The sequence below is a fragment of the Arachis ipaensis genome, chromosome B1 (genome assembly GCF_059453495.1).
Source record: "Arachis ipaensis isolate K30076 ecotype BB chromosome B1, ASM5945349v1, whole genome shotgun sequence".
Classification (NCBI taxonomy): Eukaryota; Viridiplantae; Streptophyta; class Magnoliopsida; order Fabales; family Fabaceae; genus Arachis; species Arachis ipaensis.
Genome location: NC_142436.1, coordinates 149,589,005 through 149,611,356, shown reverse-complemented (window position 1 = coordinate 149,611,356; position 22,352 = coordinate 149,589,005). Strand labels below are relative to the sequence as shown.

At 34.7% G+C, this 22,352-nt stretch overlaps 4 protein-coding genes across 5 annotated transcripts; 1 reads left to right on the top strand and 3 right to left on the bottom strand.

The window, feature by feature from the left end:
* Nucleotides 1-1,969: 1,969 nt before the first annotated feature.
* Nucleotides 1,970-3,023, top strand: LOC107640855 (uncharacterized). The gene has a single exon (XM_016344360.3). It carries the CDS (start codon nucleotides 1,970-1,972, stop codon nucleotides 2,513-2,515), a length of 546 nt encoding a protein of 181 aa, XP_016199846.1. The 3' UTR covers nucleotides 2,516-3,023.
* On the bottom strand, nucleotides 2,993-6,414 carry STP7 (sugar transporter protein 7). Of its 2 annotated transcripts, XR_015902615.1 has the most exons (5): nucleotides 6,112-6,384; nucleotides 5,117-5,436; nucleotides 4,017-4,643; nucleotides 3,146-3,682; nucleotides 2,993-3,111 (listed from the first exon to the last, which is right to left on the bottom strand). XR_015902615.1 is itself a non-coding variant. In XM_016344349.3 (4 exons), exons 1-4 carry the CDS (start codon nucleotides 6,254-6,256, stop codon nucleotides 3,266-3,268), a joined length of 1,509 nt encoding a protein of 502 aa, XP_016199835.1. In that variant the 5' UTR covers nucleotides 6,257-6,414; the 3' UTR covers nucleotides 2,993-3,265. The 2 variants fall into 2 exon arrangements, 1 of the variants encoding a protein (XP_016199835.1); XM_016344349.3 differs by having other exon boundaries at nucleotides 2,993-3,682; nucleotides 6,112-6,414.
* Nucleotides 6,415-8,708: 2,294 nt separating this feature from the next.
* Nucleotides 8,709-11,353, bottom strand: LOC107640838 (Endomembrane protein 70 protein family). The gene is made up of 2 exons (XM_016344341.3): nucleotides 11,116-11,353; nucleotides 8,709-10,907 (listed from the first exon to the last, which is right to left on the bottom strand). Exon 2 carries the CDS (start codon nucleotides 10,887-10,889, stop codon nucleotides 8,901-8,903), a length of 1,989 nt encoding a protein of 662 aa, XP_016199827.1. The 5' UTR covers nucleotides 10,890-10,907; nucleotides 11,116-11,353; the 3' UTR covers nucleotides 8,709-8,900.
* A 1,699-nt stretch (nucleotides 11,354-13,052) lies between these two features.
* LOC107640832 (D111/G-patch domain-containing protein) lies at nucleotides 13,053-21,398 on the bottom strand. The gene is made up of 8 exons (XM_016344336.3): nucleotides 21,006-21,398; nucleotides 20,693-20,823; nucleotides 19,098-20,010; nucleotides 18,548-18,639; nucleotides 18,381-18,455; nucleotides 14,442-14,503; nucleotides 14,298-14,367; nucleotides 13,053-13,985 (listed from the first exon to the last, which is right to left on the bottom strand). Exons 1-8 carry the CDS (start codon nucleotides 21,184-21,186, stop codon nucleotides 13,218-13,220), a joined length of 2,292 nt encoding a protein of 763 aa, XP_016199822.1. The 5' UTR covers nucleotides 21,187-21,398; the 3' UTR covers nucleotides 13,053-13,217.
* Between the last annotated feature and the right edge of the window lie 954 nt (nucleotides 21,399-22,352).

The window sequence follows — 22,352 nt, the reverse complement described above, 5'->3', positions numbered from 1 at the left end:
CCCAATTACTATCTTTAAGAAAAATATGTTTTCGAGATTCAAAATGTGATTTCTTTCTTTCATAGATCATTTTATAGAAAAAATAATTTTTAAAAATAATAAGTTGACAGTTTTTTTTAAGATAGAAGTTTGATTTGAATTCACAATTTGTAAGTGGTTATATGTCATTTAAATTATAGTTTGCTAGCAATAAATTCACAATTTATTCATACATTAAATTAGTAACTAAACTGTTAACTTATTTTCTTTTAATTTTTATTTGATGATTTGTAATTATTTAATCATTTAACTGTACAAAATTGAAATTTATTAGTCAAAGTTAAACAAGTAAAGTTTGTTAGTCAAAAATTGTCTATGTCATTTCATAAATGCTATTTCGTCAAATCCAAAATAGCAAACTATCTAATAAATTACCAAATACATAAGCGGGAGGCATATATGGCTTGATATGCTAAATTTAAAAGTTCATTTATATTTTAGGATTTGATGCTATTAGACCGATCTTAACAGACTCAATATTAAACGTAGTTTACATGACAAAAATGAAGCAGATTAAACTTATATTATGTAAGTTAAGATATGAATATTTATTGTTCTAATTAATTCTATTTTTACTATTGCTAATCTCCTAATTATTATATTATTGAATAATAAAGAGATGTATATATTTGGATTTAAAATTTAGCTAGGCTAAGTAGTGAATGAAATTCTTAAATATTGTATGTGTATATAATATGGATAAATTTATAATGATTAAAATTAAAAATTATCTAATCCATTTGATAAAAAAAATGTACAGGTATATTTCTCGTCCAAGTTATTTTTTCCCCTTCTTTTTTAAAGCTATTAAGACTTCCTGCATTATATGTGATCGGTCAATTTATATCCTATGTCTATATATATAATCAAATCTTCGTTCTTAAGCAATCTTCTTAGTTCCTACGGAAGTTATTTCCTTAAGTATATACACTATACACAGACGACTCATTTTGCAAATGAACCATATGTCTCAATCAATCCATTACTTTTCTTTAATGTATGGAGCGAATCCAGTGCAATTAATTACTTAATGAGATTGGTTACTTAGACAACTTCTACTAAAAAAGTATACTACTAAGTGATATTAATATATATAGAGAGAGAATTGGAGATAATTAAAAAAAGAAAATAATAATAATAATAATAAATAGGTAATGAGTGTAGTTATTTTGTTTGTGTAGGATTTGGGTAATTAAATAGAATTTTTGATAATATAATTACATCAAATTCAAAGGATTTTATGTAAAGCAACTTTCACAAAATAAAAAAATTTGTGGTGGTTTAAAATTAAAGACAAAAAGAAAAAGATAGAGGAAGACAAACTTGTCTCTCCTTTTTTAACAAATTGTTTATTTATTTATTTATTTTTGGACTGGGAATTGTTTATTATTATTATTATTATTATTATTTTTTGGACGGGATTTTTTTTTAAGCAGCCCAAATGAATGAGCAATGGGCTTCGGTAGATTTTTGACACTGTAAAGAAAAGGATTAAGAGGCCCAATAAAAAAAAACGTAAAAGAAGATAAACACAGCTGTTTGTCCACGTTCCCACGCAAAGGATAACCCTATACCCGAACCGCCTAACCGTCCTTGGTCATATTCTTGACACGTGTCCATAAATTGGGTCAAGAACAGGGTAGGATAGTAATTTGAGTTAAAGAACAAGCCCGTTAATAAAACATTGAACCTGTCAAATTGCCAAACACCCAAGCAAACCCACCACACCCCGCCAGCAAGGTCGGTTGCCTCGGTTCATGCAAACGCGAATAAACAGTTTCGTTATCTCCACTATAAATTCTCCGAAGTCCGTTTCCACCCTACTCATAATAGAAACTCCCGTTTTGCTATCCCTAACTAATTCCGTACGAACTATTTTCATTTTCATTTTCATTTTCTTTTCATTCTTTCTCTCTCCATTCTGTTGGAAATGGGAACAGCAATTCTTCGTTCCCACGATTGCCTTCAAGGGCGATTTCGCAACGACGCTTTGGCCCTTGCCACCTCACACGTTAGATCTCCAAGATGTTCTAACAACCCTAACCCTAACGTCAATTTCTCCTCTCACCAGAACCGCCGCCGGAAGCGAAGTCCGGTGAACAACCATCACACCATTCGCCACCGGTCTGGCGATCGACCGGCAAAGAAAGTTCCGGCCGCCGCGAGCCTTGTATCTGGCCAAGTCAAGATCCTCAAGAGAGGCGAGAAATGGATCCCGGAGAATAGACACATAGAGGCTCGGGCTAAGAGCGTTGATAATTTGGATCTGTTGTTGGGATCCACAAATCGGTTAGGTCCGGATCCGGTTATGGTGCAGAGGCAGATTATGGTTCCGGTTCCGAAGGATGTGATCTACGCCGGATCGGCGTTTGTTGCGTCTCCGCCTCCGAGCTCCGTTCCGGTTCCCGCATTTTTAGGGAAGAACGGTGCTGCCACGAGCGATCTAAGGCGGTTACTTGGCCTTGATCTGGAATAATCAAAGATAGGATCTGCGATGCGGTGCTGTATTCGGTGGATTAGTTGTTTGTTTGCAGTTTGACTTTACTTTTCTTCCTGCGTAGATGTCTCGACGCGCTTCCTTTATTTTTTCAAGAGGACAAGCCGTTGAGGGCGAGGAAATGAAGAAAGTGTTAAAAGCAAAGCAAAGCGAAGGTTACCTATCATAGGGATGGAAACGAAATGTAATGTTCGATGATGATACTCAATAGGTGATTAGTCAATTAGCTAGTGTTAGTTCTACAAGTTGAATTTGCAAGGGTTGAGCGAAAGTATGATTCTCTTGTACATTCCTATAGTATCGTAATGTGCGTCTGATCTAGAATTTGGATTTAGGTTGTCCCTACCTGTGTGTTCGTTTAATTTCTTTTTTCTCTTCTTCAAAAATGTTAGGAGGTTGGTTGTATTGTGGTGTTCTCCTTCTATTATTACCTATGTAGCTATAGAATTTCATAGTGTAATTCAATAAAATCTCCTTGCATTCTGCAGATTGTTGTTATTCTGATTCCAATTTTTATGGTAGAATTCGAATGTTTATTTTGTGACTCGGCCAAGAAATCAAGCACTTTCAACAGCCTATTCAGAATTCTCCTTTTACTTCGATGTTCACCAATCTACCACTTCGCGATTTCGCCTTTTATGTTCAACTAAATAGCGCTCTAGTTTTGCGCTTTACTTGTTTACATCACTATAAATTTAAGCTTCGTTGGTTTGAAAGAAATGGTCATATTTACGCTGCAGCAGGCAGGACCCTTTTCCAGAACCAGTGTCTTCTCCACATGAATGTCATCTCTTCAATGGGGATGCCCTTGGTTTCAGGTAGGAAAACAGAGACAAATAAGGTCATAATGGTAATCCAGGCAGCAAAGAACAGGAAGATCCCGAACTTGAATGAACAGAGGAGGGACAGAAATGCCTGAGCAATTATGAATGTGAAGAGGAGGTTCACAGAAACTGTGATGCTCTGCCCTGCTGATCGGATCTCCAATGGAAATATCTCGCTTGGGACTGTCCACCCAAGTGGGCCCCATGACCATCCGAATGCCAGAACAAACAAGCAGATCACAACTACAACTAATATTGAGAAGCCTTTGGACAGTTCTCTGTTGTCTCCAAACTTGACCCCCAAGATTATGGCAACTATAACCTGCTCATGTGAAAAATCAAAGTATACTCAAGTAAAACATTTGTTATGATCATCACTTGGCGATACCGTTATCAAGTATATGCTGCTATCTTAACTACTTGAATAATGCATTGTTTCAGCTGCTATTGTTAGTTCTCTGGATCATGTAATAAAACTACATTTATAACTACCAATAGAATTTGCAACTATTGATCTTTTCATTGATGGTTTAGAATTTAGATATTGCACTTTGTTATATAGACTGCAACCTGCACTTTAGCGGACTGTATCCTAGTTTCATTGAGAGCATAATGGGAATTTAGACTAGACAGATATTTGCCAGATATTTGATTACCTGACATGTAATCATTTGTATTCCACCACTGATGAGTAGGGGTCTCCTCCCAAGTCTATCCACTGTTGCTATTGATATGAATGTTGAGGAAGCAAGAACTCCTCCTGTCAAGGCTGAGGAGTAGAGAGATGCTGTTCTGCCAAACCCCATGGTTTGAAATAGCACTGGAGCATAAAATAGAATGGAGTTAATGCCAGTTAGGATCTGGAATGTAGGCATGAAGATTGCCATTACCAACTCTGGCCTGTATCTCTTTTCAAGGATGTTCCTGAAGGGGTGCTTTATTGAGCTGGCCAACTCGCTAGCATCGACCATATCTTGGAACTCTGCATCAACATCATCTGTTCCTCTGATCTTTTCAAGTAGCTTCCTTGCTTTTTCTGTCAATCCTCTATTTACTAAGCTGTTTGGAGTGTCAGGAAGACATATACCTCCCCCAGTCATCAAAATTGCTGGTACTGCAGCCAGGCCAAGAGATAGCCTCCACCCCCATGGTTTAATATTCTGTGTTCCATAATTGACCATATTGGCTGTGAAAATCCCAAAAGTGGTTGCTACTTGAAACATCATGTTAAGGCCTCCTCGAAGATGGGTTGGCGCCATCTCTGACAAATAAAGTGGAACAGCCTTCGAAATACCAGGAAGATAGACAATGTAAGCCCTAAGATACAATATTATCTTCTAATTCAGAAACAATTTCGATAACCATTATATGTTCTATTAGTAAATGGTTTATTCTCTTAAACATCCTCCTAATTACTAAACAGTGGAAGAATTGATTGATTTAAGATTTGATGACACTCGAAGTACTTAAGAGGGTGTTAGGAACATGTTTAGAATGTTATGTCATTACTCATGTTCCATCACACTAACTCTCTTCCATGAACTTTCATGGACTTTCATAGAGATTAAGATAATTAATATTTGAACTTACCCACTTTTCAAAGCCATTTTATGTTGGTATTGGCTAAATCTTGCTTTGAATTGGAATCATATGGTTGCTGTTTTCTAAGCACCCCAATGATGTAATTCAACAAAGCTAGTATTTGCACAAGAAATCAAGAATCAATCACAATTCACAAGTTGAATAATTTTACTACCTGATTTCCAAATCCAATGCCAACACCGAGCATAATCCGGCCTATGATAAGCATTACCAGATTAGCAGCTGCCGCATTTAAAGCTGATCCAACAAGAAAGCTCATACCGCCACAAATGATACTCATACGGCGTCCATACTTCCTAGTAACCGGAGATGCTATCAAGGATGCAACTAAACCAGCAATGTACAGAGAAGAGGTAAATGCAGCAAGCGCCTGACTGTTAAACTTGCAGTAGTTGTTTTCGTGTGCGTGCATTTTCTGCTTGTATACATCAGGGAAGAATTTCTGAAGAAAGTCATCCATAGAAGTAACTCCTCCTGTTAACCAGCATGCATCAGAGAAGTCTTCTTTATGTGACTGAAAATCATGCTTATTTACATAATCTAATTTATAAAATGAAGAAGAATATGAACCATTCAAGAGGGAAAGAGAATATTTTACAGGTCCAAAATCCAAATGGCTATCAAAGAAATAGCATAACAGTGTTGGCCTGTCATGATTTCTACATAAGCCTTGATTTGTTCAGATGCATTAGTTAGAATTCTTCATACATTTTTTTCTCTCTGCCTCTCTCAATTGGATAATAGAAGTTGACAGAATTGCTTACATGTCAAATAGAAACGGAGCCTAATTGATGATTGAATTAATTTGTCAAACAAATCTAGTCTTTTGAAAATATTGGATGATAGTTAATGCTTTGATACACTAACCTAGATAATTATTGGAATGAGAGGAGCTTCACATGCTGCAGATTAGAAAATTAATAATAATCAAGAGTGCAGATAGGGAACCACATGAAATTTTTTGCAATCCTGAGTCTGCAAGTCACAATCTCATTTCTGCAGCATAAATTTGATGTCCCCATGTGTTGAAACAAGAAAAAGTATCTAAATTTTGATTTAGATAATGGATTCTAGAAGAAACTGAACCTAAGGGCAATTAAAACTATGAAATGATGAGAACTATTATTTAGATTTTGATTATGGAAGAACCTGAAATTCCAATATCATAGCCAAAGAGAGAGCCTCCAGTGGCAGCAACAATGCATGTTATGATGACATAAAGTGTGACCCTTCCCTTATATTGTTGTGCCCTCTCCTTAGCCACAGAATCTGTTGCAAAAGATCCACCTGCCATTTCTTCACCTCTCTTGAGAGTCTTCTTCTCTCAGAGAGAAATGAACAATACTTTTTTTCAATGAATGAAGGTCTTTCATACTCATGCTGCTTGAATTTTATAAAATAAGGAAATTCCTGTAGATAAGAACCAAAGAGTTTTATCCAACAAAGACAACTATTTTGATTGCGAAATCATTAATTGAGTTATTATGTAAGTTATTAACTCGTTGACTTGTGTGAAAAGATGCTGTGCTTTCGATGACCGATATTTTGTTGTAATAAAATCTTCTTTAATTAAGTGGTTGAAGCCAAAAAAAACTGTCCTGTTAGGCTGTTATAGTAAATAATATTCAAAACGTTATTATTTTCAATTGAAAATTTTAAATTCAAACAAAAAAGTTACTTGAAAAATAACTTTCTAATGTTTTATTTAATTTATATTGAGCAAAATAATAAAATGCTTTGAACAAACTTATGTGTGTAATATTCTTCAAAAAAATGTCTGTTTTTAAGGTAAAAAACAAGATAGCATAATTTTATGCTTAGTTATTTGGTTTTTATTTTAAGGAAATATTTTTTATTGTTCATGTATTTTCTTATTTTAAGAATTCTAAAAGATTCCATTTCTCTTTTTCCTTTTGTATTCAACAAGTTCATCAATACATCTAGTCATCAAATATTAAATTTATGGACTTTCCTGATGAATTCTCTCATTTTCCCCTGCACGTATCAAATTCTCATTTTGATAACGTTTTCAATTTGGCTACTTTTAATATGTATCAGAATCTATTAATCCAAAGGCCACTTTTCTTATGTGCATATACTAGAACAGTAGCTTTGTATAGATTCTAATTTCTAAGTTTGTTGAGGATGCAAGGGATAGCGCTGAACCCAAAATAGAATTAGGAATATACGGTTTTTCTTTTTTAACAGGTCATTGTACCTGCTTCTGTTTTTTTAGTAACAACTATCTAAATTAGATGGAATTATTTAGATAAAGACATCTAAAATATTTTTTTTAAAAATATTTTTTAGTAATTAAAATTTAACACATATAATCAATTAAATCATGTTATTTTTGTCAAAATTAGGCTAGACAAATTAATTTGACAAAAAAAATGGTGATTTCAGTCTAAATTAATATTATTTTTTATAAAACATAACTATAATACAGAAAATGACTAAATATATATATATATATATATATATATATATATTAATTTTGAAAATTCTAAATCCTAATCCTATGATGGCAGAAAAATAAAGAGTTAGAATTTAAAATTCTCAAAATTAATATATATAATAGGAGTATTTTAGTCATTTCTTATAATAAGGATATTGTAATTATTTTCTATAAAAAAATAATATTAATTTAGATCAATTTAAGATTTAATTTACTATTTTTTCGGTTAAATTAATTTATCTGACCTAATTTTGACAAAAATAACATGATTTAATCGATTATATATGTTAAATTTTAATTACTAAAAAATATAAATTTTAGACGTCTTTATCTGGCTCCCAAATTAAATTCGTATGTTCCTAGATTGGCGGTGACAAGGTTAGCATGTGCATAACAGTTTTTCGTGGTAGGTTTATCACATCCTTTTTATTCTGGTGGGTTAAGATTTCCAAAAATGAAAACTTTTGATAGGAAAACAACACATTCTAAACCTACCAACCAATGCATTTTATGCACTGAGAGGCGTGAGAGCATACAAAACAAAACTTATGCCATTAGAAACAACATTAATAAGCAATGCCCAGTAGACTCCAAGAAGTCAAGAACTAAAGAGTACAGCAAGCATTAAATGTGATACAAGACTTTATGAGCACACCGTATTGAAGGCAATAGGAAATCAAAATTAGGCCAAAATATAGTATTGCTGACGTGTTGATGAATGATTTAATAAGGTAGACTTATTATAAACTGTCAAACTCAACGATTTAATAAAGTAGACTTATTATAAACTGTCAAACTCAACGGTTAACGAGAGCAGTAATGTAAATGCAAACCAAAATCAAGTGAATAAAACAGTATTGTAATTTTGCATGCTAGACATGAAGAGGCTAATTTTTCCTTTTTATGGAAGTGAGATATGCTTACTCTAACATTGTAATTTTTTGTATTTTTTTAAAATTGCGAGAAAAACCAAAATCTGAAAATCTGATTTCTGTATTTCAAATTTTTTATTTTTTTTGAAACAGAAATCGAAAAGTCCAATTTCAGACATCTCTCCTATTTCTATATCTCAGACATAAAAAGATCGGGTCCGATTTCTGCACCTCCTAGACTCTGGGAGTCCGATTTCTCAATCTCAAATCAAATGGTACCACATTTGAAATTACATCCCAACAGCACATAATCCGAAAAAACACTATTGTCAGCCCAATATCAAAAATAAAAAGTGAAAAATCAGAATTACATCCCCAACCTCAACAATCAAAGTATAGTAGTATATACTTCTGAATGGAAAGAAACTTATCATGCATTGATATAATATCTAACAATGAATTAGGCAAAACTTGATAAAATTATTCCGTTGTAAAAATATACTAATTTCCCTAACAAAATGAACTGAAATAAAGTAACATATAAACTGAACATTTTCAAGGATAACTCCTCTCTGCAGGGCTAAACTTTGAACCTTGTGTTAAGGTCTTCAATCCAACTTGACCGAAGAGAACAAGTAATACACAAACCAGAATGAAGAGAGGAACCCAACTGTTCCTGTGGTGAACATGATTGCCAGAACCATGAGGAGTGAATACCCCAAGTAAAGGGTTGCTGATACAGGTCCACTCAAACTCTTTAGATCAAATACGAGATAGTTTATGGAGTACAAAAAGATGTAAATGGCAACGGAACCAGAGGCGAAGAATGACTTCCACCACCACTTCCAGTCCTCCACACAGAGGTGCATGTAGGTTAGAACAAGTGAAACCTCAGCACAAACCACCACCAAAAGGATCAAAACAATGAAGAGGAAGCCAAAGACATAGTAAACGCGTCCCATCCAGATACTGGACATGATGAAGAATAGCTCAATAAAGAGGGTGCCAAATGGAAGGGTGCCCGCGCCGAGAACCAAAAGCCATGATGGGTACCTCTGCTGGGGAATTTCTCGTGGAATTTGATTGGTTCGAACCGGGTACTCAAGGTGAGGTGCCCTTGCCCCAAAGTACCCACCAACAAGGCTGAGGGGGACAGAAATGCAAAACCAAAGCAAGAGCAGTATAACATATAGTGAAAATGGAATGGCTCCAGTGCTGTGGCTTCCCCACAACAGGAAGTTCAAGATTGTGAGGATAAAAAACGCAATACCGGGGAAGAAACATGCGGCCTTAAAAGCAACTGAAGCCCAGCCCTTCTGATCGCCGCAGCCAATTGTCCTCCATAGCCGAACTGCAACATAACCAGCAGCAATACCAAGTATCAGGTAGAAAAATATCATACCTGTGATAAGTGTTCCACGAGAAGCTGGTGACATGAATCCAAGTGCAGCAAACAATATTGTCACAACAGCCATCCCAAGAATCTGAACTCCATCCCCAACCATTATACACAACAAAGCAGGATTTGACGGAGCACGAAACACATCCCCCACAACAAGCTTCCAACCAGATAACTCCTCATTCATCTGTGCTTGAGCCTCCTTATCCAACTCCTCATATCGGGTCAGATCCCTCCTAACAGTCCTCAGGAAGATCACAAGAACAATACCAGCAAGGAAAGTGATCACCATAAGCGAATTGAGGATAGAGAACCAGTGCACTTTGGCTCCCTCCATCTTCAAGTAGGCATCCCATCTAGACGGCCACTTGATGTCACTCTCCTCAAAGGTAACCTCATAAGTAAACGCAACTGGCTGCCCTTCCTTGATAGGCATACCCACAGTGGCTGGATCACACTTGACAGGTGATGGATACTTGCCATACATCTTCAAGTTCTTAACTGAATCAGCATTATGCATAATGCTGCAAGGTATCACCTCAAACCCAACAACCATGTATCCAGGCTTGTCAGATCCCTCCTTACCCACTGGCGGGATCATCTCGGCCGCATCGCCCGTCCCCATGACACGAGCGACATTAGGTTCCTCATACTTATGGACAAGAACATTGAACTTGAGATGGTTAAACAGATAATACACATCCTGAATCTTGATACCAACAGGGTATCCAGTCCACCTCAAAAAGTACTCATCCTTCTTTGTAAACCTGATAGCAGGCAAGTTATCAAGTATCAGATTCACCTGATACATTTCATCAATCCTCTTTGTCAAGATCTTGAACTGTTCATCAGACAACTTATCAACCTGACACAGGAAAATCTCAGACTCATTGGTGTACATCTTGAACTTATAAGGTGAGTTTTCGATCCGATCCCCCATGAGGAGCTCACCGAGATTCTCAGCACTATCCTTGACACCACCCTCAGGCTTGCAAAATGGCAAGCTGTAATAGCTAAAGGGCATCTCTGTGTCAATTGAAGTAAGAGAATTCACCTTAACCGACAACTCATCACCTACACCATACTTGTGTGGATAACTCCCAGGGAGGTAGAATCCATACCCCAATTGGAATACCAAGCAGAAAGCCAATACCCACAAACTAAATTCACGAAAAGACTCCATTTTTGGACGACTCATTAGAAATTTGTGTCAGATCTGAAAGACCCCATGGGGGAAATGTCAATTGAAAAACCAAAATAAAAAAACACAAAATATCAAGTTGTATTTTCTAACTAGATTCTCAGTACAGTGTGAATGCAAATGCAGATGCAAAGCATATATACTAGCTACACAATCCAAAAGACGAAATGTAAATGGAAATAAATGGAATAAGCGCAAGGTGTAATGAGAATTTCTCACTCACCTGATAGGTAACGAGAAGATCTGAGTTTCAAAACATGAAACGAGATCTTCGAGACGAAGAGAATCTAGAAATTGGAGCGAGGAAGAAACGCGAGACGATGTTAGGAAGGCGTTGAAGTTGGCGACTCTGCACATTTATATGGTTGCTTCTCATTTCCAGGGAGCTTCTCTTTCACAGTTTCACTGCTCTCTCATCAGGACTCATGGTCCTCTCAAAATGACCATTCTATCCTTTCTTTATTTATTTTAGAAGTTTTGGTGTGATTGAAATTGAAGTCTTTAAATTTAATTTAATTTGTTTCTTTTTTTTTTGTTTACTCAAACGGTATCCCCCAACTTGACAAGTTAAAGATTAATTCGTCACGAATCTGAGCTCGGGTCTGCTGTTGGCCAATGAGTTGTTGCATGCACAAGGTGGGATTTGAACTCCCAACACTTGTTTAAGCGGACGAGTGAGCTGACCACTCGATCAACCCAAGTTGGTTATTAATTTAATTTGTTTCTTTTGGTCAATATAACTGATTTTGTAATGAAGTAAGCAATAAAATAATATTATTATTAAGATAAATTTAAATTCATAATTAAATTCCAGTCATTCTATTTTTATAAATTTTTTTTTCAACGTGTAGTAAAATTTTGTGGAATTTTCATATACGAGAATATTCCATTGCTCTAGAGTAGTGACTAGTGACTCTTATCACGGTTTTGTCGGTTTATTTTTTTTATCACATGGTCATATATAAAAAACAAAAATTAAAAATAACACATAGTTGATAGTTCACTTAGTAGAAGGGAAAAAACCAAAACATTGAGTCCATTTCACTTACAAAACGACATTTTTCTCGTTGTCGTTCCAATGCATGTTAGCCAGACTTGATTGCAAAAACTGTATATTTTTGTCACCGACGTTATTTAATACTACTTTTTTCTTTAACCTTCATGCCTTACTGCTTCAACCTCAACCATCGCTAGGAATTATTATTTAGTAGTAGCTTGTTTGGTCCACATTTATTTCACCGCGAATAAAGTGAGTTATTTAGTGTACTTTTCCACAAAGTTAAGTTATTTGTACTTCCTTTTTTAATGTATGTTTGACCATAAAAGCAAACACCCCAAGTGACTTGATATTTAATCATTCATTTTCGCCATGTTAGTTTTATTATGTCAACGGTTTTCAATGGCTAATCATGTAATTAAGTGTAGTTTATGAAGTTTTGAATTCTCATTTAGAGCATGCAAATTGAATTTCATTTCTAAAGTGACGCTGAAGTAACAGTAAATTATATGTAACTTTTAAAGGGTTGGCATTCTTCGGCATGCCGGTAACTGTTTTAGTTTAGAGTTTTAGATCTAAATGGCATAATACCAGAACATGAACATGGAAATAAGTGCGAGTTTTGACTTTGGCATATGCGAAAATGTGATATAATATATACTTATATATTGCTTCTACACCAATAAAAGGAGAACCAATTCAGATCTAATCTACCCTTTTCTTATTGACCAATTTACTAGTATAAAATAAAGATTTTGTGCATGAATATTTTAAAAATGTTTGCTAAGATTATTAAAGTGATTTAAAATATCGATCATGCTACATGTACACTAAAAATTAGTCACTCGTATAATCAGAGAGGTTTGAGTGGAGTTGTTGCAGGACATTACAGGCTGTATGATAATGAGAGATTAACCAAATCATCAATGAATTAAAGGTTTGTAAGAGAATGTCTTAATTGGCATATAATTTTCTTGGTGACTCATAGCTTTCATGAATCGAGAAACGATGTGATCTCACCAACTCACATTTTCCTCGAGTTGGATCCTAGATTCTTCCTATTTCAGGATCTCAATGGGTCTGATGATTATGATTTATGATGTTATTTATCTCAACTGAATAAAGAAATATGTCCTCATCAAATGGATAGAAAAAGGATTAAATTAAATGAATGAAGAAACTAATCCATCAATGTATAACCAGGTTCTAATTTATAATCGTTATTCCATTCCGTTCCAGAAAATAGTAAAGCTTTTAAATCATAAGTTTAAGGCTAATATACAATTTAGATAGGAACATAGAAAACAAATGACAATAAAAAATAAAAATTAAGTTTTGGTGGCACCTAGCCCTCGGGACTTTGGTAGCCTAACAGCACCCAGTGGGGCAGTAATACCTTGTGATTCTCTACCTAATCCCATGCCTTCAATGAAGCCCATCTTTGCCATCATTTTTGACCCAAAGCCTTTGGTATGCTTCTCAAAGACACCAATGCTTGAAGACTTGTTCCTTGATGGCTTGGTGCCGATTCTTGAAGACTTGCTCCTAGATGGCTCAGCAGCGGCTGCCACCTCGGCGGGTTTGCTGGAGAACTCCACACCCAAACCGAGTGATTTAGGCCTTTGGATAACCTCTATGGGTTGTGCCACACCTTGACCATTTTTACCCAATCCGCCACCCTCAGTATATCCCATTTTCGCCATCATTTTGGAACCAAAACCGGTAGTGTGAGCCTCGAAAGAACCTACGTTAACAGAGCTGGTGATGACGCCCTTCTTGAAAGTACCATCAGTCTCTTCGGAGCTAACAGCTGTAACCTGCATCGCTTCTGAATGGATTGCACCACTCGACACAAACGAGACAGGTTGATTAGCATAGGAACCCCTTTCTCTACTGCCCTTCTTGTCCTTCATTTTTCCGCTTCCTCGGTTGGCAGAGGACTTGGATGAGTTGTTCTGAGCAGATTGAAGTCCTTGCAATCTGATATCATTCCTTTTAGCATTTTTCTTTCCTAGTCTTCTATCTCCACTTGCAGACTTGTTATTTGTATAGTCAGTGACAGCAAAATCAGCATCTTCGTCATCAACTCCCATCAGCTGAAGTACATACAGAAGTCAATCTCAACTAAAGAAATCAAAATTAATTCCAAATATGTAATATTGTGAATTAAAAAATATGCTTTTCTTGAAAATTCTGTCCAATGATTGAAAAGATCAAAAGCTTCGTCTCTAATCTTTCTAAGTATCAATCCTATTATGCAGCAAGAGTAGCAGAAAAATGAGAGGAGGATGGGCCACTCTGCATCTTAATGACAGGCTTGAAAGGAGGAGAAACAGCGTAAGTCCCACATTGGGATATACAATGCATATATAATAAATTTCATGATAAAATCAGTAACATTACAGAACCTTTTCCAGGCGCTGTCTTCCAGTTGAAGATGGCATGGATGTCGACTGTGTTCGCATCACCGTCACAAATCTGAAACCACAAATCCAGAATATTTATGTTAATATGCAGATTTCATTGTATAAATATGGGAACATCACTGTCACCTTTTTTTCCCAGAACCCTGGCTGCTACTCCGCAGCTGATAGATTGATGCTAACCGTTGCACCTTTAATCATTGAGAAAATAGAGCAACACGGGAGTCAGGAGCAATAAGTATCAAGAGAAACAATGAAAAGTCATATCACACAACAATAAAGGCCAACTGTAGGTCCATTGCAAACATATGGATTTAAAAATCAAGAACTATACATGTTTTATTCAAGCAAGAATACCATTCTCAGACAACCATCAGTGTGGCAAAGTAACAAATGAATCCTTAAAAGGCAGAAATATTTGTATTTGACAGGAGATCATGACTTCATCAATTTTTCCATGCCAAACTCCTAACTAATCGAAAGTTCCAAACTTCTTATGTCACTATAATGAATTCCCAAAAGCAGTAACAATAATCATGATTCAAGCGTGGAACCACTTAATTATTCTTCTTACAGTCCCCAAATCTTTTAACGAAAAATTCCAGCTGAGATGTACCAAGCACTACAAGAAAGTCACACAAGATATAATCCTATAACAATCCTTTAAAAGAAGGTTTATGCGTTAGTGGAATTCCCACATGCCATCCTCAAGATTTTTTTCAAACTTTTTATATATGATCTTTATTACAATAACACCCCATTATCAGACCATCCTCATTCCACATTTTCACTACCCTTCTGAACATTGTGCCTGAGTTTTTTATCCTCTTTTTTTCCGATTGCTTTACATGTACACAACCTGAAATTTCAACATTCAAATTTTGAATTCAAAATCAAAATAAAAAAAGGGAATTCTCTCCATTCTTTGTTTTCAGTTTTATCTCTTCCTCCTCTTCTTCGGTTCTTCTCCTTCACCTTCTTCACCTTCTAATTTCAGGAAGATTTGAAATGTTATTGTTGTTGTGCAGAGGCGTCTTTGTCTGGTGTGGAGCTGTTGATGCAGAAAATCCAGAACCTCATTGTTTTTGCCGGGATTCTATTTGCATTTTGCTTAAACTTCATTAACCTCTTTCCCTCTTATATTCAATTTACATCCAATATACAAAACCAAATCAGATTTCAAAGTAATGCAGCATGAAGTATTCATTTTTCCTTTAGCATTTGATGTCCTGGCTTTTGTATTTTCAGAGTAATTTAAGAACTAAGGCAAAAGAAGTTGTTGCTGTGTAGCTACTGTGGAAGGTTTGCATCCACCCACTCTATTGTGTTTTTATTAGTTCTCTTTTTGTTCAATTGCTTAAATTTGTTCTTTGCTTTTGCTTATTATTATTCTTCTGCTTATTATTACCTTATCTCTCTTCCTTCCTCTCAAGTTTAGCTATGTTCTTCAGTCTTCAGGCTGGTAGTTTCAATTCTCGATTTTTGAGTCTTTTCCGTTCTAAAATAGGGTTAATTTCTTTTTTTCCCCACGATCCATTTGAAAAAAATTGTGGAACAAATTATGGGATACCACCAAGATTTAAGCTTTGTTACCTTCAAAGCTTACTTTAAAAATTTCATATTTCTGTTAGTAGTTCCTTCTTCTATTCTCTCACTGATGTGGTTCTATTATTAATAGTGAGACACTTTCAAAGAATGGACATCACATATTGGTCTTGACATTTCCCCATCAATGCTTAGAATGTTATTTATTTATTTATTTAGGGAAATATATTAAGTTTAGATGAAAGCTGTTACTTGGTATCATGGGTCAGGCATTCACCCTAAAATATTTTCAGTTTTCAAGGTGGTTTGTAATTATGTACATTTTACCTATTTAATTCTGTTTTGAATTGCCTTTAAATTTGGTTTTCAAGCGTGTTTAATTAACTGCTCTATTTAGAGCTTTTGTTTTCTACCTTTGAATTAGATTCTGCTCTATTTAGAGCTTTTTGTTTAATTAACTATATGATTATGTTCTTCTTTCTGTGCTTAATATTGAGTGCATCTTATTTTGAATTAATGTTGTTACAATAGAATATAAAATATGGAGGAAACTATTAGCAGAATACAACTTGAGGAGTCAATGACTTCATAACCTCTCTTGCAGATTTACATTTTTCAGAGTCTTCGGACTTCCTTCAATTTCTGTGATGCTCATTTGGGCTCAGCCTCTAGACTTCTATTATTGGGGAAATCCTTGAGCAGTATGTTATTCAACCATATTTCTTTCAGGTTTCCATAATATGACTAATTTGAGTATTCTTGCAATCACAGGAGGTTATCAAGGTAATATCTGGGAAAGCAGATCCTCTCAACAACTTACAAATTTTTCTTTTTCTTATGCTTTTGATGGGAAGTAAATATGACATATCTTGGTAATTTATGACTGAAGCACCACAAACCCTAAGAGTGGAAGGTTAACAGAAGAAACAGGCTTTTTAAGTGCACAATATTCTGGTTATTGTTAGCTATTAATTTATATTTTCAGTTGCTAATTTATTTAAACTAATTTTCAATTTACTGTTAAGAGTTTTTTTTGCAGTAGTAGACACCAATGAAACGATTTTTTGTTGTGGCCATTGGGCAAACTATAAACATGTTTCTTTGAAGTAATGAAGCCCGATGGTTAAATCCTTTTCTTTATGGAATACGGTAGTTGGTAAACATAATTTATATGTTCTTATATAAATCACAAACTCAAATTTCATTCTCACCTTCCTTCTGGTATGATACTCATGTCAATCTTTTATAATAATTTTGGTATCTTGCGGCTTTTTGAATGAAAGTTGTTATGCACATATCAGTTTGTGAAATTACTTTTCACTCTCTGCGTACCTTTTGGCAAGTGCTTTGAATCCATGGTTTTAGACCTTTTTTCAATGAAAAAAAATAGTAACTAATAATAGGAAGTTAATTTTCGGAAAAAACAGACCCTATTAGCTTGATTGACATAGGGTGAGAGAAGACAAAAATCGGATAGTGTTGCATTATGGATGGAATATTTCTCAACTTCTCATATGATTCAATTTTGGTTTATATCATATTAAGTTTTGACTTAACCATTCTCATTATGAAAAATCATTGGCCTTGATAATAATGTTGTCTTGATGTGTGAGAAATTTTTGAAGGAAAAAATTGATGAAAATTAATCTCATATTTTTATGTCCAAGTAGTCATATTGAGGATCAAGGAAGGATAATCATTTTTATGTTATAGCAATTTTGTTTGGTTGAATCTAATTGTTTATTTTTATTCATTTTTTACTTGCAACTGTTTTTCAGCATTTTAGTTTTTGATATTGAAGCTTTCAAAAGTATTTTTTTCCCTTAAAAAGGAGAAAAATTAAAAAAGAACAATGAATTTGGTACATAAGAGTTTTGGAACAAATGTGAAAATTAAAAAATAATGAAAATTATGGAATTATTTTGTATAGTTTTCAAGATTTGAAAAAAATAAAAATCTAAGTTTTTTTTTTTTACCAAAGATAGGAGATTCGAACCCGCAACCTCTTAATTGAGTATGGGGAGACTATGCCATTTGAGCTATTACTCATTGGCAATAAAAATCAAGTTTATTATTGTAATGCAAACTGGATTGTATCTTAGCTTTAGATTTTTTAGTGTTTGTGTTGTTGATTCATAAACTTTTTTTTATATGGGACTTTAATATTAAATTATTTTGTTCACAACTTCATTATATAATTATACTATAATGTATTTATTGTAATTAAATCATATTTTTTATTTTACTTTATATATTCTTGCCATTTTTCTAAAAAGTAAAATAACATTTTTATTCTTATAATTTAATTTAATATAAAAAGTTTATATTAACTACTTAATCTAATAATATTTTAATATTAAATATTTTTCATTAAACTTATCATACCCGTGCATCCTTCTCTAGTGATCCATAATTCATGGTATTCATCTTAATAACAATGCTTTTAGGTGCTTTTAGGTCATATAATTTAGGACACGCATTGGAAAGACCAGTATAAGGAAACCAACAGGAAAGGTGCATTACCTGTGCACAATCCCGAGAATGCATAGGTTGAAAAGAGAACATATCCACTTCCTCCAACACAATCTGTTCTAATTTCTGGAATCCACACACCAAAAAAAAGGGTTATCACACTGATATACTAAGATATGATTTAACATGAAAATAATTTAATTTTTTTTATTCCATACCGAATTAATTTTCTCAAGGTCAACCCCACGGAGCAGCATTCTGCTCCTACGCTTGGCAGCAATCCTTTCTTTGCGAAGTTTCTTTTTCTCACCTGTAACGAATGTGCATTAGCAAAAGAAAATGGCTGTAATAAATCAATATGTCATCATACTGAAAGTTCTTCCACTAACTTAGCTATTAAAAAAAATAAAAAATAAAAAACCACCTCCAAGCAATTTGTCATAGTATTAATAAAATTCCATAGCTCAAGCATCAAACTCAAATACGACAATGTATATGTATGTCAAGCACACAAGTTTCAGATTTGTTAATCAACAATCCCATCATATATTCCAAAATTCAAATCACTGATTTAAAAAGAACAGGTAATTCAACATACTAATGCAATGAGATTCAGGAGTACAACAATATGACCGAGAAATCCAATGTTTTAGAGGTTGAAAAACTAGAATGTAAATGCAACAATAGAAGAGATTTACTTTACATTAAAAGCTTAAATTAAAAGAATATCATCTGAAACTTGATAGAGGTGGCGCAGAAAAGTGATACCATGGATTCTCTTGGAAGCTTTACTCTTTTGGGCCTGTGAAGGCCAAGAGTGGGGTAGCCGAGAAGCATGTTTCTTTCCACCAGAAGCTGTTCTTGGATCCTTTATCAGCATTAAGTTGTCCAAATCTACAGGCCCATGACGTGCAGATCTTTTCTTCCATGGTTTGACCTGCATTCCATACTCTATAGAAGCTTCTTGAAGGGCAATTCCACCCATCTTCTGCAAAGCCTCATCATAGCAACTGCTAGAAGAACTATCATCCTCAGATCCATCCAAAACAGGTTTAAGCAACCATTTGGCATCCAGGATGTTGTCGCTGCCGCCAACTCCTTCCAAATAATCTTCTGCAACCTCTTCATCAATGTCTGAATTATTATCAGAAGAGTCCTCAGAATCACTGCTTTCAGAGGATTCAACTAATTCTTCCATCTCAGAAGATTCAGAGCTGTCCTGGTCTGATAACTCTTCATCATTATCTTCATCACTTCCATTGTCAGAGATGTCCTCAGTGTATAACTTAAGGCCTCCAATTGACAGAAATCCAGAATTTCTCTCAGCAGAAGCTTTTGATGGAGAGTTTTCTGTCATCTGAGTATTTAGCTCATGGTAAATAACATCGTCAGAACCAAAGGATGACGAATTTAAAACTGAAGCTGGCATTTGTTTGGAGGATGTGCCAACATCAGTTGGAGTTTTGGAATTCTGAGCGGGGAACCCTAACCCCCTATGAGAGGTGTCACCCAAAACAAAATCTGCACCATAGCTATAAGCATATTCCACATTCTGGGGTTTTGAAGGAGGTGTTTGGTCTAGATGAGCAATAACTTGATTCTGATTGGCATCCACAAAGGTAAATGATTGTAGCTGATGTAAATTACTATCTTCAGTGCCATTCTCATCATCTGATACCTCCTGGTAGTATACCAACAAATGAAAGTTACTTTCAGGAAACTATTGACATTTTCATCAGATCTTTGAAAATTACATTCATATTTAACATGAGACATGTGCCATACATAGATAAGTAATATAATTTGCAACCATTTATCAACTTGTATATTCAGAGATTAACTTTTTCCAGGATACTTCAGTGCTTGAATTAGCTATCTGATTAAGTAGAGTAAATCAGCTTGCTTTCTTACTGTATCAAAGAAAATTCACTTTATTGCCTACGTCAGATGATTGTGAAGAACTATTAAAGCTTTGAGTAACATGATATGAGGAAAACTATTCAAAACCTTAATTAGTGTCCTGCCGGCATGCATAGTTAGATTGAAGGTGGGTGACAGCTAAAAACATAATTGCAGAAGTGGAAATGCAAATGGCTCCACAAAAGCCCATCTACCTAAGGTACTTGTAAACAATAAAATTCCTATTCAGCTGGCAACATATAGATTGTTTTCTACCATGGATTTGATAAAGAAAAAAAAATAAAAATTAAAGATCAAACAGTAATGTATGCTGACTAAATTCACATCAGTTGTTATTCCTGCACTTTTTGACATTTAAACTCTTGAAAGATTAAAGATGATAAGCGTGGCTAATAAACATTTAATGTAGCATAAAGGCAAGAGCTTTGTAGAGCATGACAAACCTGAACATCAGATGAAGGATAATTGTAGCCAATAGCAGCTCCCGCATAGTTTGCAGATCCAGTTTTGGAAGCAGAGGAAGCTTCTGTTCTATTTCGGCTCCCAGATTTGGTGTTGGAGCCACCATTTCTACCTGCAACCGATTCCACCCAAAATCATTCCTCTTCACCCACAACAGAGGGTTCCACATATCAGTTATCCATCAATCGGCGTAATTGCTCATGTTAATATGTTAATAACTCCAATAAATAAATAAATAAATAAGGAATGACACTGCTGTTTGTTTTCGTTCAAACTTTCGAGTAAAGAGGGAACCTGAATTGCGGGCAGAAGAAGGTGGGGAACTCCAATCGGACAAGAAACCCCCTTCGATAAAGAGTGAAGCTTTAACAGCTGAACCTCTTTTATGGCTTTTGTGCTTGGTGTTGCTGCCGCTATTGTTGTTGTTGGATCTTCTCCTTCCACCGCCACCACCATTTCTGCTTCCACCTCCCATGCCTTCTTCTTCTTCTTCTTTCAGCTTTGATTTGTTTTGCTATGCTTTGAGTGCAAAAAACGAAATGTTAGGATTGTGTTTAGGGGCTGTGAATGGCGGTGAAGAATCAAGAAAGCAAGAGGAGTAAACGTGGTTGAATACGTCTCGGGACGTGAGATCTACCCACCCAAATTTTCCCATTTGACCCGACCCGACCGGAAAGGATATTCCTATCCACAATTAGATATGCCCTCTCGGCTCTCACATGATAGATTTCATCCAAGTTCAATACCTAGGCCCAGTTTTACTTGGATGCGAGGCCCAATTTTAGAAATAGACCTATCAGAGGCCCATATTATAATAACTGAAACAAAAGAAGGCCCAGTCAACTAAGAAAAGAAAACAAAAGAAGGCCCAGTCGAGCTATAGAGCATGACCAAAAACAAAATTATAAACAAAAAAAAAGAAAAAAATTTCCCTTTTTTTTTTGGTATTACTTAAAAAAAAAATTATACATATACAGAAATTCTTAAAAAAAAAGAAGAAATTCTTAAGTAATATACCCAAAAAAAAAAAGGAAAAATTCTTAAGTTTTATGAGAGCAAGTGCAAGTCAGTGTTTTTGTTTAATTGTCTTTTATATCAATATTATAGATTTAGTATTATTTTTAATTTAAAATTTAAAAATATTAATAAAATAGAAAGTAATCGCAAACTGATAACGTAAATAATATAAACTAAGAATACTCATTTGTTTCTTAGAGTACACAATAAATTTTCATGATATATATATATAAAACAACTATATAAATGTATATAGCATTTCTATATAAAATAATACTAATAGCTGGAATGCTCTCTATGTTACAAACAATTGTGACTTGTAAATGGTTGGTAGGTGTGACAGATTCTCATGCCATTTAGATTATTAATCTCTAAGAAAATAATTACACAACGTGCCACAAATTTTCCTGCCTTCTTCTAAATCCTCCATATTTAGTTATGTCTATGAGTCTATCACCAGCTTGATAAGTTATCACATTTAGCTGCCATGTGCAATGCGCTTCTTCCTTATTCCATTAAGCCATCCAATTTTTCAGGTGAAAGTTGTTGAATTAGGGGACAAAATTCATATATTTTAGCTACAAGTAGTGCATTCCCTCCATTTTTCTTCATTTTAACTTAACG

Bases quoted from the DNA above. Each gene is read 5' to 3' on its own strand.
- LOC107640832 (XM_016344336.3), bottom strand. From the start codon at position 21,186: ATGGGAGGTGGAAGCAGAAATGGTGGTGGCGGTGGAAGGAGAAGATCC. The intron at 18,456-18,547 runs GTATGGAATAAA...TGTGGATTCCAG, and splicing joins ACCTTGAGAAAATTAATTCG to AAATTAGAACAGATTGTGTT. The intron at 14,368-14,441 runs GTGACAGTGATG...TTGTGGTTTCAG, and splicing joins CAGGGTTCTGGGAAAAAAAG to ATTTGTGACGGTGATGCGAA.
- LOC107640855 (XM_016344360.3), top strand. From the start codon at position 1,970: ATGGGAACAGCAATTCTTCGTTCCCACGATTGCCTTCAAGGGCGATTT.
- STP7 (XM_016344349.3), bottom strand. From the start codon at position 6,256: ATGGCAGGTGGATCTTTTGCAACAGATTCTGTGGCTAAGGAGAGGGCA. The intron at 5,437-6,111 runs GTTCTTCCATAA...GCTGGTTAACAG, and splicing joins CTATGATATTGGAATTTCAG to GAGGAGTTACTTCTATGGAT. The intron at 3,683-4,016 runs GTAATCAAATAT...TCACATGAGCAG, and splicing joins TACAAATGATTACATGTCAG to GTTATAGTTGCCATAATCTT.
- LOC107640838 (XM_016344341.3), bottom strand. From the start codon at position 10,889: ATGAGTCGTCCAAAAATGGAGTCTTTTCGTGAATTTAGTTTGTGGGTA.